This window comes from Vulpes lagopus, chromosome 5 (genome assembly GCF_018345385.1).
Source record: "Vulpes lagopus strain Blue_001 chromosome 5, ASM1834538v1, whole genome shotgun sequence".
In the NCBI taxonomy this organism is placed as follows: Eukaryota; Metazoa; Chordata; class Mammalia; order Carnivora; family Canidae; genus Vulpes; species Vulpes lagopus.
This window is the reverse complement of record NC_054828.1, coordinates 24,521,902-24,537,464: the sequence shown is the minus strand read 5'-3', so window position 1 is coordinate 24,537,464 and position 15,563 is coordinate 24,521,902. Positions and strand designations below refer to the sequence as shown.

The 15,563-nt window shown below is 40.7% G+C and overlaps 2 protein-coding genes across 6 annotated transcripts in view; both read left to right on the top strand.

Moving 5' to 3' along the window:
• IL1RL1 (interleukin 1 receptor like 1) overlaps positions 1–1,404 on the top strand; it is a 69,163-nt gene extending 67,759 nt beyond the window's left edge. For all 3 annotated transcript variants that reach the window (XM_041756226.1, XM_041756228.1, XM_041756227.1), the window contains exon 11: positions 224–1,404. In XM_041756226.1, coding sequence (XP_041612160.1) covers positions 224–609 — 386 coding nt within the window. In that variant the 3' untranslated portion in view covers positions 610–1,404. The remainder of the gene's footprint in view (positions 1–223) is intronic.
• A 4,903-nt stretch (positions 1,405–6,307) lies between these two features.
• IL18R1 (interleukin 18 receptor 1) overlaps positions 6,308–15,563 on the top strand; it is a 39,457-nt gene continuing 30,201 nt past the window's right edge. For all 3 annotated transcript variants that reach the window (XM_041754279.1, XM_041754278.1, XM_041754281.1), the window contains exons 1-2: positions 6,308–6,792; positions 13,557–13,642. In XM_041754279.1, the coding sequence (XP_041610213.1) occupies positions 13,585–13,642 (58 nt within the window). In that variant the 5' untranslated portion in view covers positions 6,308–6,792; positions 13,557–13,584. The remainder of the gene's footprint in view (positions 6,793–13,556; positions 13,643–15,563) is intronic.

Sequence of the window (15,563 nt, the reverse complement as noted above, 5' to 3'; positions counted from 1 at the left end):
GTTGACACAAAGTCTCTACCTGGCACCATTCAACGTTTATTTCCCTAGGTCACGCAACTACATGATTTAGTCTTTCAGCTGCCACCCTCTGAGAATATCTTGAGTGGTTTTGTCCACAGTTGTATTTCTTTGATCATACTATTGCCTTCTTGCAGTGAGATCTGAGTATTTTACACTTAAAAACACAGCAACAGGAAATCTGACCTGTGCCCTTTATTCCCAGATGCAGCCACCGCAGTGGAAACCAACATACGAAAGAGTAGGCGCCACATTTTTATCCTGACTCCTGAGATCACACACAGCAGGGAGTTTGCCTACGAGCAGGAGATCGCCTTGCACAGTGCCCTCATCCAGAACGACGCCAAGGTGATTCTTATAGAATTGGAGGCTCTGAGCAAGCCAGGTGGACTACAGTTTGGGGAGCTTCAAGATTCCCTCAAGCACCTTGTGGAAGTGCAAGGTACCATCAAGTGGAGGGAAGACCATGTCGCCAACAAACAGTCGCTGAATTCCAAATTCTGGAAGCATGTGAGGTACCACATGCCTGTGCCCAACAGACTGCCAGGGAAGACATCCAGTTTGGCTTCCCTGAGTGCCCAGGGGCATTAGTGCTTGCTTTGATGTGCTAATGCACCAGATTTTCGTTGACCTGAACTCTTCCTGGCTGGATTACGTCATTGGACCAGACACTAGAGCAGAGGCATGAGGAGTGGGAATGTCAAGATTGTGCAGGCTTCAGGTTTCATCCATCAACTCTACTTCCATTTTCCTGATTCTGGGTGGTTGCAAAAAGCCCAGGAATTTTTATCCTTGCTCCCCCTCTCTTCAGCTCACTTTTCCTTCCTTTTCTCCCTTTGCTGATCTTTCTCCAGGTGGCCTAAGATCTCTTCATTATGCTTTTTCCACTTTCTCTCTCTTTCCTGTTTTCCTGCTCCTTATTCCTTGTCAATATTCAGCACATTGAACTTCAAACTAGATGTGTTAGAGCTAAATTTTCATGTAACCTTGAAGAACACTTAGATTCTCACAAGCAGAACTTTAGCAGTACATCTCATTCCTCACATACCAGAATATATTACATTTTATTTGACCAGATGCTGAGTTTTATCATCTCAATGTTGCCGATGTTACTGGAGTGCCGTCCCCAGTTGCCATTATAATCAAGTTTTTGCAGTTCTAAAATTTCTTTCGTAGATTTTTATTCTCTTTAGAAATATTCTTATCTCACTTTAAAAGTTACAGAAGAACAGAAAAACATGAAAGAAGAAAATAGCAAAAATTATCCATAAATCCATCATCCTAAGATAATGACCTTTAAACATTATGGTAAATTTGAATTTGTACCGAAACATATCATTTATGTAGCTGAGCTCACATGGTGTGTGGTTTTTATATTTTGTTCTATTTTACTTCATGAAAAAAAATTGGACATGTCACTTAAATTTTAACGTTTTATTTATTTATTTTTTTAAAGATTGTATTTATTTATTCATGAGAGACACAGACAGAGGCAGAGACATAGGCAGAGGGAGATGCAGGTTCCTTGTGGGGAGCCCAATATGGGACTTGATCCCAGGACCCCAGGATCATGACCTGAGCCAAAGGCAGATGCTCAACCATCACCTACCCAGGTGCCCCAAATTTTAAATATTCACAGAGTTCTATTTCATGGCTGTGCACACCTGACATGCCTCATTAGTTATTGTTGTATATTTGAGTTGTGCTGAATTTAAATGGCCATCATTATATGTAATTCAGGAATGATCATGTCAGTATATCTTACATTTCTCAATTATGATTTTCTTTTTTTAAATTTGAGAAATTGGTTTGTTGTAACATTTCCGTGAAATCAGTAGGGCTTTTGGCAGAAACATTTGGCAAAAGTGAAGTTAAGGTGCACAGTCAAGGCCACTCTCATTAATTCCCTAAAGGAGTTCATCCTCAGCTGAGATGCTTTTAAAAGTATACAATTTTGCATTTAACTGCAAAAGAAAACTGCACTCCAGATCCTTGACAGGGAGTAAAATCTTGAACTGTCACTCAATGCTTTACAGAGCCTTGCTTGAAAAGAACTTGTTTATTTCTGGAAGGTTGCCTAAAGGATCTGTGGTTACCTATCCCTCTACATACCCTATAATCTGAATCTATACTCCCTGGATTAAGGTTGTCAGATAAAATACAAGACGTCAGTTAAAGCTGAATTCAAAGAATGAAATCTCATCTGAAATTAAAATTTCACTGGGAATTTTTATTTGCTAAATCTGCTTTTTTGTGGTGACATCTGATTTTATTGAAGAACTAAAAAAATCAGCCTGCGAGAAGGATGCCCTCTAGTTGATTAGTTAACACCACATAATTTGGAATCAACAAGATATCCTCTGTCCTCCACCAGCTGTGTGACCATAAGTAATACTGTCAGGAGTAGATGTACCTTTAATGCAGCTTCCCTATCCACCTAGACTTACAGACAGGTGTTTGATTTATGGACATGGAGAATTTTGGAAATGATTTTATTTTCCTCTTTATATTAGCTACTTGAATGCCTCGAGCCAAATTTGGGCTCTTTCTATAGGATATAACAAGGAAGTTATAATATCTTTATTTTTATTTTTATTTTATTTTAAAGATTTTATTTATTTATTCATGATAGACATAGAGAGAGAGGCAGAGACACAGGCAGAGGGAGAAGCAGGCTCCATGCAGGGAGCCGGACGTGGGACTTGATCCCGGGACTCCAGGATCATGCCCTGGGCCAAAGGCAGGCACTGAACTGCTGAGCCACCCAGGGATCCCCAATCTCTTTATTTTTAAATATATTTTAACTGCCCAAATTGTAAGCTACTTTGCAAATATCCAACATTTACATTTTCTGAACATGTGCTAAATATAAATATCTCTTTGAAAGGGGCAGAGAGAGGAAAGGCTGTGGAAGGATACATAGGGGAATTAGGCACATTCCTTTCTTTATGGGTTGCAAAGCCACAGCAGAAACCAGGAGGGGTTTCATGAATAGAATGAATTCAGTCCAACCAGTGAGGTGTCTATTGTGTGATCCTGTTAAAAAATTCTGGTGAATTATAAAAACACAAGGAATTGCCCTTACTTGAGTCAAATTTGCATACAATACAATGCAGATCTTAAGTTTGATGAGTCTTGACAATTACACATACCAATGATGAGTCATGACAATTACACATAATTGTACAATTATACACATGTGTAGTTACCATCCCGAACAAGAGAGAAATATTTCCATCAGGGGTGCCTGGGTGACTCAGTCAGTTAAGCATCTGACTCTTGATTTTGGTTCAGGGCATGATCTCTTGGGTCATGAGATAGAGCCCCACATTGGGTTCCCCAGTCAGTGGGAAGTCTGCTTGAGATTCTCCCCCTCTCCCCCTTCCTTAACTCATGTGCTCTCTGTCTCTCTGTCTCTCTCTCAAAAAGAGGGATAGATTATAAATCTTAAAAAAAAAAAAAAAAGAAATATTTCCATCACCTTCCCTACTGGAGAAGTTCCATCCTGATATTTCCCAGCCAATCTTTCTCCTTCCTCAGAGGCCAATAATGTTCTGATTTCTATCTCCATTAGTTTTGATCAGATTATGAAATTTCTATCAATAAAGTCAGACAGACAGTGCTGTGACTCTGTACTTTCACACAACATAACGTTTTGGAGATGCATCCATGTTTTGTATGTGTCCGTACTTTGTTTCTCTGTATTCCTGAGTTGGATTCCATTGCATGGCTGTACCCCTGGTGATGGACATATGGGTTGTTTCACATGGTACCTATAGTGAATATGGAGATTGTGAATATTCTTGTGGACATGTGTTCTTATTTCTCTTGGCTCAATACCTAGGTGTGGTCCTTTTTAGGAAACTGTCAAACTGGCAAACTAATTGTACCATTTTCATTTCCTCCGGTATGTACAAGACTGCTCTTATTCCACCTCCTCACCAATGATTGGTATTGTCAGGTTTCTTTGAATTTTAGTTATTTCAGTGGGTATTCAATGAATCTCATTATGGTTTTAATTTCCAGTTGTCTGACGATTAATGATATTGAACATTTTTTATGTCTTATTCACCAGTAAGATTCATGTGTCTATCACTCAGTGAAAGTAAAATCTTCTACACGTTTTTAAATTGTGTTGCTTCTCTTCATGTTGTTGATGTGTGGAAATTTTTTAGATATTCTGGATACTAATTCCTTTTCAGATAGATGTAAGGTGACAATTTTTCCAGGCTTGCCTCCTTACCTCTTTCTTTTTTTCAATGGTATCATTGATTAGCAGATGTTTTAATTTGGGTAACATTCAATTGGTCAGTTTTTCTTATATGGTTAGTGTTGTCTGTGTCTTTTCTAAGTTTTTTTTAAATTATTTTTTATTTTTTTTCTCAAGATCTGGAGATATTTTCCCATGTATCTTTATGAAATATTCATGGTTCCAACTTTTATATTTAGGTCTATGGTCCACTGTGAATTAATGTTTGCATATAGAATGAGGTAAGGGTCAACCTCATTTATTTTTTTCCCATAGAGATGCCCAATTGTTCCTGCAACACTTGTGAAAGGCTTATCTTTTCCTATTGAATTGACATGATGCCCTGGTAAAGATCAATATGCTATATATGCGTGGATCTATTACTCTATATTATTTTCTATTTCTATGCTCATGCAAATATCACACTATCATGATTAGTATTGCCTTATTGTATGCCTTCAGGTCAGCATAAGTCCTCTAATTTTGTTCTTCTTTCCCAAGATTGGTCTGACTATTCTAGGTGATTTGCATTTTCATATAAATTTTAAAACCAGTTTCTCAATTTCTTTGAAAATTCCTCCTGGGATTTGGATTGTAGGAAATATTTAGACTCTATAACATATAGAGTCTAAAAATGTATGGACTCTATAAACTCCACAGTTTGTACAGAATAGATATCTTAACAATGCATCTTCCAATCCATAAATATGGTATATCCGTCCATTTTTTGTCTTTTATTTCTCTTTGCAGTATTTTGTAGATCTCATGGTAAACATCTTGTATACGTTCCAAGGGATTTGTATTTTGGTATTTGATTTTTTTATGGTATTGTAAATGGTATTTTAAACAAATTTAATTTTTCAAATTTCCATTACTGGAATATAGAATTCCGATTTATTTTTGCATATTGGCTTATTATTCCATGATTTTGCCAAACTCATTTAGGACTTCAGCAGCTCTTTTGTAAACTTCGAAGGGCGATTTACACAAAATTATGCCTTCCATCAGAACCAATAGTTTTTATCTCTTCCTTCCCAATCTATTTGCTTTCTATTTTTATTTCTTTACTTATTACAGAAAGATTGTCCCAGGTGAGAGATGACATCCTTATCTTGTTTCCCATCTTAGGAAAAAAGCAAAGTGTTTCAATATTAGTGATGAAGTTACCTGCAGGCTTCTTACAAATGTTCATCAGATTAAGAACGTTCCTATTTTTAGTATTCCTAGTGCTATTCATGAAGAAAGGCTGTTGCATTTTGTCAGATGCTTGTTCTTATTGCCATTATTGAGATCATTGTTTTATTTTTCTCATTTATTACACGATGAATGCTTTTGACTGAATAAAAAGAATGAAAAGGACTCATTAAACCCTCTCCCTATCAGCCGTGGGTTTCATTCTTCTCTTTTGTTGGAAAGATCCTGCTACAGACCACTCTAAAATGTACCCTGCATTCTTCCACGGGGTGAAAACTTTGAAACACACGTTCTCCTTTGGCTTCCTTTCCTTAACAGTGTAAAATCTCAGTTCAACACCTCCGCCCCCTCCCTACTATTTTCCAGGAGAGAACCCTTCGCCCACGCAGAAGGCCTCAGCACAGATCTGAGGCTTGAGGGCTTCAGCCGACGGCCTCCTCCTCCCTTTGGATGACCTGGGGGAGCCGTCCTGTGTGCTCGCGCCCTTCCCGGGCCTCCGTCCTGTCTGGGGCCGCCCGGGCTCCTTCCCCTTAACCGCAGGTGGTGCCCTCGGCGGCGGGCGCGCTCCCTCTCCCCGTGACCCCGGTGCAAACCCGTCGGCCGCCTGCAGGGCGCGCAACGAGCAGCCCCGCGCGCCCGTGCGCTCCGGGTCCCCCGCCACCGCCCAGCCCCCGGGAGCTCCCGAAACTCGCCGCGCGAGCCTGGGGCACCGGTGGCCTCGGCGCAAGGGCGACGCGCCGGACTTTCCAGCCGCGCCCGCGACCAAGCGGCTCCCGGAACCCCGGGGCGGGGCGCCCAGGTGGAGGAGTCCGTATCCCCCGCGCGGGGGGGGGCGCCCCAGACCAGGAGCACCCCGGAGGGAAGCCGTGTGCACCCCCGATCCACGGACACCGCAGCCTGGGAGGACTCCCGCCCCCCAGGCCCCCGACGGGGAGAAACCCCCGACGACGAGCGTCTCTGATTGGAGCATCCCAGGCCGGGACACGCCCCCTGGCCCCGCGGCGCCCCACTTGGAGCTCGGGGACGCCGAGCCGCGTCCCACCCACAGCCTCCGCGCGCCGCCGCCAGGCGCCTTTTCTTCCTTCTGACCCTCTGCACCTTTGGTTTGTTGTTTCCCTTTCCCCAGCCTTCTCTAGTTGCCTTACGTCTTTCATCACACCTGGGGCGCCTCTCTCTGCTTGGGGGGCGCGCAGCGCTAGGGAGACGGCGGGTCGCAGTTTCTCACCCGCCTTTGGGACGCCTGCCTCGGCCGCCGCGACCCGAGCGCAGGGGGGACGGCCGCCCCCGCCCCCGCCCCCGCCCCGGCCCGACCGCGGGGACTCCCCCTGAAGGTAAGGAGCGCCCCGGCTGCCAGCCGCACCCCTCCGCGCCCCCTGCGCCGCCAGCCCCGCTGGCCAGGGCCAACCCAGCCAGGGCACAGGGGTTCTGGAAACGGGATCGTTACGGATGCGTGCCACTATGTGTAACAGGTCCTCCTCCGCTGATGGGGCGCGGGGGGCCCCTGGAACACCCAGACTAGGTTGAAAATACCCGAAGTCACTGGGACATGCGGTTAATACGTCTAACCTCCCGGACATCAGGGCGCAGCCTACCTGAAGGTGCGCACAACCCTTACATTAGCCTACAGTTGGGTGAAATCCTCCAGCACGACGCCTAATTCATAATAAGCGGTCGAATATCTCATTTATTTGATGGAATAGTATACGGAAAAGGAGAAACAGTGGTCGCATGGGGTACAGAATGGTTGTAAGTGTATCTGTTGTTCACCCTCATGATCCCCAGGCCGACTGGGAGTTGCAGCTAGTGAGGATCATAGGGCATATCACTAGGATGCGAAAGATTCAAATTCAAAGTGCAAAGTATGCTTTCCACTGAATGTGTAACTCTTTTGCACCATCATACAATCAAAAAAGCATAAATGGAGCTGTCATAAGTAGGGATTTTGTGTATATATATTTAAACATGCAGATATGCATATACACCTATATGTATAGTTTAAAATATTATTTATATAAGTAGAGGTCCAGGTGTCTGCATATATACACACATATATGTGCACCCGTGCACACATGACTAATTGGTGAGACAGCATCCATTTTTCCAGCTAGTATAATTTCAGACCTTAAAACTTGCCCTATAATTCTTTTTTTTTTTTTTTCTAAAAAAGTGAGAAGAGCTAAAATAATTGGTAGCTTTTACAAATTAAGCACTTATCTGGCTTGGTATAGAAAACTTTTAGATGCGTTATTTTCTCTCAATCCTCCTGTAGGCTGACTGAAGTAGGCACTATCATTATCCTTAATGAAAGGAGGAAAACCAAAGCACAGAGATGTTTAGTCATTTATCAAAAGGCATCCAGCTTACTAAGTAATAGATCACAGATTCACACCAAAATTTCCCTGATTCCAAAATCTTTACTTTTAATTTGAGGTGCTTCCAGGAGTTAGAACCCCAAGCAGTTGCTTTGCAGGTTAGGAGACAAACTAATGACTGGGTGATCCCTGTCAGGTATAGACACCTGAGGTTATTGTATTAATTTCACCCTTTTCCCTTGTTCTATTCTTGGGAACCTCAGCAAGCACTCCTTTTGGTGCTGTGCAGTGCTGGGATCTCGGGCGCACTTCTCATCCTGAGGACCTTAAGTGGCTTGGGAGGGTGTACATTTGGGAGAAACTGGGTTTATTCAGGTTCTGAGATAATGCGACTGCTAACCAACCCTTCCCTTCCCTGCCAGCACAAAAACACATACAAAGGCTGTGAGCAAGAGGTCTGGGAGCACGGAGACAGGGTCCCAGGGCGTGGGGATGAATCCAGGGGTAATGGGAATGCCGCATGGTGCAGGTGTGTGGACAAAGGCTATTTGGGGCACTGGCAGTTGGAGCACTTCCCTGAGAAGGTGATCATTGAGTCAGGTTGTAAGAATTGCAAGGACCCTGCAGTTAGAAGTGGAAAGGGTTTGGGTAGCAGGACTAGCACAGGCGCAGGTGGAGTGGAGGAGGCCTAGGGACGCCACAGAGATCTGTGTGACAAGGACTATGAAATGGGAATGATTCTCCTGGCCTTGCAGATGAAAAGCCTAATTCAACATAAATTCTGCTTTCCTTAGAGTGAAAGCATGTGGAAGCATGTGTGTGCGCATGTGCACCTGTGTGTGTGTTATGTCGAAGATCATTTTTTTCCTCTTTGCGTTGGTTGTTTTATCATCTCAATGGCTGAGTGAAACACTTAGGCACCGAACACTGCAGAGGAAGAGTTATTTTACAAATCACTGGTGTTAAGGTTTTCCTCAAAGCAGTTTATCTTAGGAGGTGCTCAATTTTGATTTGCTGGGTAGAGTGATTTACATCGAGGAGATCTACATCTATTCCTGTGTGAGTCAGTGTAACGCTCTATAATCTGGGCCAGTTCACTGGTCAAGTCTCAGCTTCCTTCACAGAAAGAACTCAGCCTCACAAGTAAGAAGGCTACCAAGAAGTAGCCTTACAACTATGGGTTTCTGTGAATTAAGTTTTTTTAGAAAATGGTCACTTTTCTCAGGGTAGGGTATATGAACAGGGCAAGTGGGCAAAACCTTCCAGGATGAGATTCAGACACTCCGCAGGACCCTGCACTATTTTCAGAGAGAACGGTTGGCTTGCCCTTGGTCACACGATTTTTAGAAGAGAACCTTTTTCATTTAGGGAAAACTTCATGCCATTCAGTGATTTAGGGGAAGTTTGTGAATGTTCTTTGTGTGTGTGCACATACATATCTACATACATATACATCTGCGTATGTGCACATATACTTAATATGTCATAAATAGTGAATTATTATTAAATGTGTATTTATGATATATTAAATGTACTTCTGGGTACACAAACAAGTCCGCTAGATTAGTGTCTTCCTACCGTGGTTGCATATTAGAATCGCCAGGAGGATTTTCAGGTGTCTGGGTGAGGACCTAGGTATTGTGATTATTATTTAAGATCCAGGTTAGAATGAGTGCCCTAGACTTCACATCAGTTGTTAAAACATATTTTCCAAGATATCATGCTTTAAGGAGCATTTCAAAGGTAAGATTATGCAGATGTAACAGTGGATCAGATGATCACCTAAGACACCAAACTTTATATATTTAATGAATTTAATGAATTCATCAATTCAGCAAATAATAAACATAAAATAAAGTATGTCAGTTAGTGATGAGTACTATGAATGAAAAAACAAAGCACAGTGGAAGAGGAAAGAGTGGTGTGTGTGCACATGTGTGCAAGCACATACACACACATGCTTGCATACATACACACGCTTGCATGTATTTGCACCTGAGCGATCATGCTGCTAGATTTCCATAGAATGCTTGCAGAGAGCCCTTACATTATAACTATGCTTTCAGCACACTGTAAAGGCAAGATGGGACTTTTTAATTAATTATAGAGAAATAATTAGTAGCTCTTTGAGAAAAATAAATTTATTTAGACCTATCTTCATACCAAGCAAGAAGATTAATTGTTAATGAATAAAAAAATTTAATGTTAAAAAAAGCCCCTAAGCCATAAAAAGGAAGAAAGCATACCTTGAGTATACACCAGACCACTGAGGGGAAAGGAATGGCCTACATGCAAAAGTAATGGAAAAATCACCAAGAAAAAGCATAGTGGAGTTGACTGCATAAATATGAAGTCTCCCATATGTGAAAACAGCAAAAGAGGAATTTGAAGGGTAAATTCAATAAATTGAAAAAAAAAAACCCGCTAAGACATCTAAGAATTGGACCAAGGTGTAAAAAAATAGTTCATACACAAGGGAATAAAATAGCTAAAAACATATATGCTTAATATTCTTTTTTAAAAGAGTTTATATATATTTCAGAGAGAAAGAGAGAGAGCATGAGCAGGAGAGGGGCGAGGGGCAGAAGGAGAGGGAGATGCAGACTCCCCACTGAGCGGGGAGCTGGAGGCGGGGCTTCATCCCAGGATCCTGGGATTGTTATCCCAGGATCATGACCTGAGCGGAAGGCAGACCCTTAACTGACTGAGCCCCCCAGGCGCCCTTATGTTCTGATTTATAGCAATAGAAACGCAGATTAAAAAAAAAAACATGAAACACCATTAACCAATTTAAAGAGAGAATTAAAGGATGAGAATGCAGGATGCTTATGTGGGTATGATAGATGGATACTATCTTGCACAGCTGAGGAGTATGAATTATTACATTTCTAGAATGCAGTTTGGTAGTATGTGTTTATCTCATTTAAAATGTATTCTTTAAAAAAAATAAAAATAAAATGTATTCTTTGATCATAGATTGTATTGCCATTGTCATAACACCAAGAAAGGTAGATAAATAACTAACATTTAAGTGATACTTCTTATGCACCAGATACTTTGCAAAGGTAACTCATGAAACCTTCACATCAGTTCTGGGATGTAGTATTGTTATTCCCTTTCCTAAATAAAGAAACTAAAGAGCAGGGAGGATAAGTGACTTGCCCAGGGTATTCAGCTGGTAAACAATAGGATGAGGATCCAAATTCAACCAGTTTGGTGCCAGAGGTCATGCCCCCAAAACTGATCCATACCCTTTGACACAAGAAGATAGTCATGAGGTTATTTTGTAATAAAAATATCTTATAAATTATAATAGTCCCGTATCGGGGGATATATGTAGCAATTAAGGTGGTGTTAACAGAGATTTTTGTGACACAGGGGAGTGTTCATTTATTACGTGGAAAATGCAGGATATGAACATTCTGAATATCTGAATTATTTGAAAGTCATGTAGAAAAAGTACAAGGCAACATGTTAAAGTATTATGCATATTGAGATCATTTTCTTCTTTTCAATCTTTATTTTATAATGGCACCATATATTGGGCACATAATACTTTGGAAATAAAAAATATTGGAAGAAAGAAAGGAAGAAAGAGAGAAGGAAGGAAGGAGGAAAGAGAAAAATTGAAAAATTATGGACCTGCAAAAAAATCAATAACAAACATAATACTAAAAAACCCCCAAACGTCCTTCATGCAAGAAATTTAATATTTATATTCTCCTATGTATATCTTATTAATACTTACTAGGATATCTGTGACATTTCCCAGAATAGCTTTTCTTTTGAAAATGAGTTCCGTTATTTAATAACTTAATCTTTTAAATCCACAATAAGTACATTATAATTTATATACATACACACAGAGCAGCCCAGATATCAGCTACTTTGTATACTGGGATCTTAACATGTTTCATATTGAAATTCAGAGTTAACTCATCAGAATGCTAGATTATTTCATAGTAAATTTATTTCTCAGTAGACCTTGAAAATTAACAAGCCAAAACCAAGAAAAAACAGCAGTGCCCTTTATAAGGCTGTGTCAGTCTTAACCAGAGGAAACACTTTTCATTCTATTTGAGGTAAGAGAATAGATAGTTAATAATAAATGTAATATGTAATAATGTAATATGTGTGGGTGGGGGATTGATTTCAAGCCACATAACCATAGAAATATTCTAATTTGAATAGTTGGTACTTTCCATACATTCTTAACTCTTTTGTCTTTACATTATTATTATCTATTGGAAATTACAGCAGATGCTTTGTGATGTTATTCATAAAGATTGATGTAAGTGGTTTGATGGTTTTGCTGTTAAACTTCATCCAGGATTTGAACATTAACAACCATTTTTTTTTAAGTATGGGAGGTGAGTGGCAGTTGGTAAGAGAATTATTTGGGACGGAGAAACTACCATGCATCCAGAAAGCCTTCATTGCTTTGGCTGATCTAATTACTCAATAATTTTGGTATAAGCCTTCTTACTAATTTCCATTTTGGTAATGAGCAGATAGGATCTGACACTTTTAAGTAACTTGCCTAAGGTTGCAGAGCTAGTCAGGGCTCCAGATGGAATGCCAACCCAGGGTTGTGTGCCCCAGAAAGCGAGCTCTTTCATCACGCTATGCTTCCTCCAGTGGAGCTCAGTGTGTGTTATGCAGGGAACATGGGATTGCTTCTGAAATATTCATACTCAGTGTATGAGTCCCACTGCCCCCTTCCCTTGTTCTACTCTCTAAATTTGTAATTCACGGAACAAATGATGGGTTGGAGTAAGGACTTAAATTCAATACAGATCTGAGTTGACGGCGTCCATGTAGATTAGACATTTGGAGTGTAGGGAATTTCTGCTTCGTCTCTCTGTTTCCTAAAATAAACACATGTGGGTGTATGCACACACACACACACACACACACACACACACACACACATCCATACACCTATTCCCCTGTAACAAGTGTTAGTGCTTACTATGTGCTAGGCATTGGTCTGGACTCTTATGATGCAGTAATGAACAAAGTAGACAGTTTCTAGCTCATGAAGAACTTTGTTCTGAAGAAGGAAGATGGATATTTATTTATTTAAGATTTCATTTATTTGAGAGACTGAGAGAGAGAGAGAGAGAGACAGAGACAGAGACAGAGTGAGAGAGAGAGTGAGCACAAGCTGGGGGAGGGGCAGAATCCTTGCTGAGCAGGGAGCCTGATGTAGGGCTCTGATCCCAGGGCCCTGGGATCATGACCTGAGCTATAAAGGCAGACACTTAACTGACTGAGCCATGTAGGCACCTGAAGGTGGGTCTTTAAAAAGTCAAGTGATAAATGAAGATCATGATGAGCATTCTGGTGTGATGAGAGAAAAAGGAGCACACACATACACAAACACACCCCTATTTGGGCACATCTGCCATACATGTCTTGGTAAATTACAGACTGTCTATTGATAGACCAGTAGGTTCTCTGGAAATACTTTTGTCTTCAACTTTGATCTTTGAGGTAAGATTTAGACCAGGCTCGAAATACAGCAGACTCTCTTGTATTAGAAAATTGCGCTAGTAGGAAATTTTCTGGATGCTGAAATTCATTACCTTGAAGTTTTATGAATTCTGTGTAGCTGAAAGTTCTGAGAATACTTGATGACTATATTAAAGGATGTGAAAACTTCCTGCACTGATTTCTTTTTAAAGTCTGTGTGCCAGAAGGTTTTTAAAAATTCTCCTTCATGACACAGGTGTGCTTTTGTTTGCAAGTTTGGGCTGAACCTGTCTTATTCCATTTTCCAGAGAAAGCATTGGAGGCAGAATCCTAAATATGCATCATATAGAACTACTCTTGATACTTTTGGCGCTTATGTTTACAAGAACCTTAGGTAAGTAATTATAGTCATTCACAAGCATACTTAATTGGTAGTCTAGAGGGAATATGAAGGTTTCACTTTTTTTTTATGTGGAGGTGTCTACTGAAGATGCTGAATTTATTAAAATTGTGGTTTTGAATTTTATTTTGAAAGTTACCACCCTTTTGGTGCCCCTGGCATAGAGAAAAAAACGTTCATAGAAATGATATCAAATAAGAATTATATGGAACTACTGAAAAAGAAAACATTTAGCCCTCTGAGTTTATGTAGAGAGAGAAGGATTGTATCTGGAAACAAATTACATTTGTCAGAGATGAAAATCTGCTTTATGTTATTTAAAACTGAAGAGTTCACAGCCATCGTTATTATTGATTTTTAGAAAGTTTTACACGCATTATTTTTCTCCAAACATGAAGGCCAAGAGTGATCTCATTATTTAGGTAGTGAAGACAGTGAGTGGGAATACCTTGCAGGGCTGGGGGGAAATATTCAAGTTAGAAGGACTACATAAGAAAGACTGCATAGACTGGAGAAAACACGTAGGCTTCATATCAGGTGGCAAGTACTAGTTTTAACTGAGCGGTGATGGCTTGGAGACTTTTATCAAGAAGGATTCTGTGGCTTTATAGGATCCTTTGGAGAAGAGATGAATGACTGAATAGCAAGGTTCTCCTTATGCTTTGGAGGAGCAGATGGGAACAGAAATATTAATTTGCCTTGATCTGTTATCTAGGAAAGGGTAACACATGAGCCCATATCTCTACTTTGAAAATTACTGCTGAAGAGGTAGGGAATTTAAGTGAGTGATACTTTCAAATAATTCCAGTCCAATATTTACTGAAGTGGGTCCATGTTTGTTGGAATGCAGACAATGCAATACTACCCAGATGTTAAAGGAAGGAGATAGATCTGCTGCTTTTGATATGGAATAATCTGTTAGAAACTGCTGGGTGAAAAGCAAGGTGCAGGAAAGGGTGCATTATGGGTGCCTTGCTCTATAGACATACACTAACAGCCTTGCTCCCAAGTTACAATGAAATATGTTTCAGGCTGGAAAATAGCCATGAAATCCATTCTAAAGGGTTACTAAGGTCCCAGCAATTTGTCCTTTCAGGTATCGGAAGAGTACCTTTCATAAAGGGTTCGCTTTAGGCAAATATGACAATATTCTACATGAGGATTCATTTAACCTAGTAGAAGCTGAAAGACAATATCCTATTTATTGTTCAAACTCAAGGCAATTTCAAAGACAGACATCATTTCAAAGGGTCTAGGTTGTTGACCTTGCTGGGTTCTTACTCTCTGTTCCTGTAAGAATGGGAGTACCTGTTCTGGGCAGCCCGTATACCTTGAATTCCACTCTTTTTATTTTTATTTTTTTCAATCAAAACTCATTTCCTTTTTTTAAAGATTTTATTTATTTATTCATGAGAGACACAGAGAGAGAGAGAGAGAGAGAGAGAGAGAAGCAGAGACACAGGCAGAGGGAGAAGCAGGCTCCATGTGGGGAGCCCGACACAGAACTCGACCCCAGGTCTCCAGGATCAGGCCCTGGCCTGAGGGCGGCGCTAAACTGCTGAGCCACCCAGGCTGCCCTCAAAACTCATTTCTTTTTCTTTCTTTCTTTTTTTTTTTTTTTCTCAAAACTCATTTCTAATCAACAACACCTGTAGTGTTAAGCATAAGATTAGGTAGCTGAAGCCACTAGCGGCCAGGGAGGTGTGAACGGAGTATGGTCAGTAATATTGTAATAACATGTGGTGACTACATTTATCATGGTGAGCACTGAGTAATGTATAGAATTGTTGATCTCCAACCATCTACCCCTGGCGAGTATGTAATCCAGGTTAGGTTTCACCATATGATAAGTACTCCCCAAAAGAAGTGGTGAATGGTCTATCACAACAAAGACACAGGTATTTATGGAAGTGTT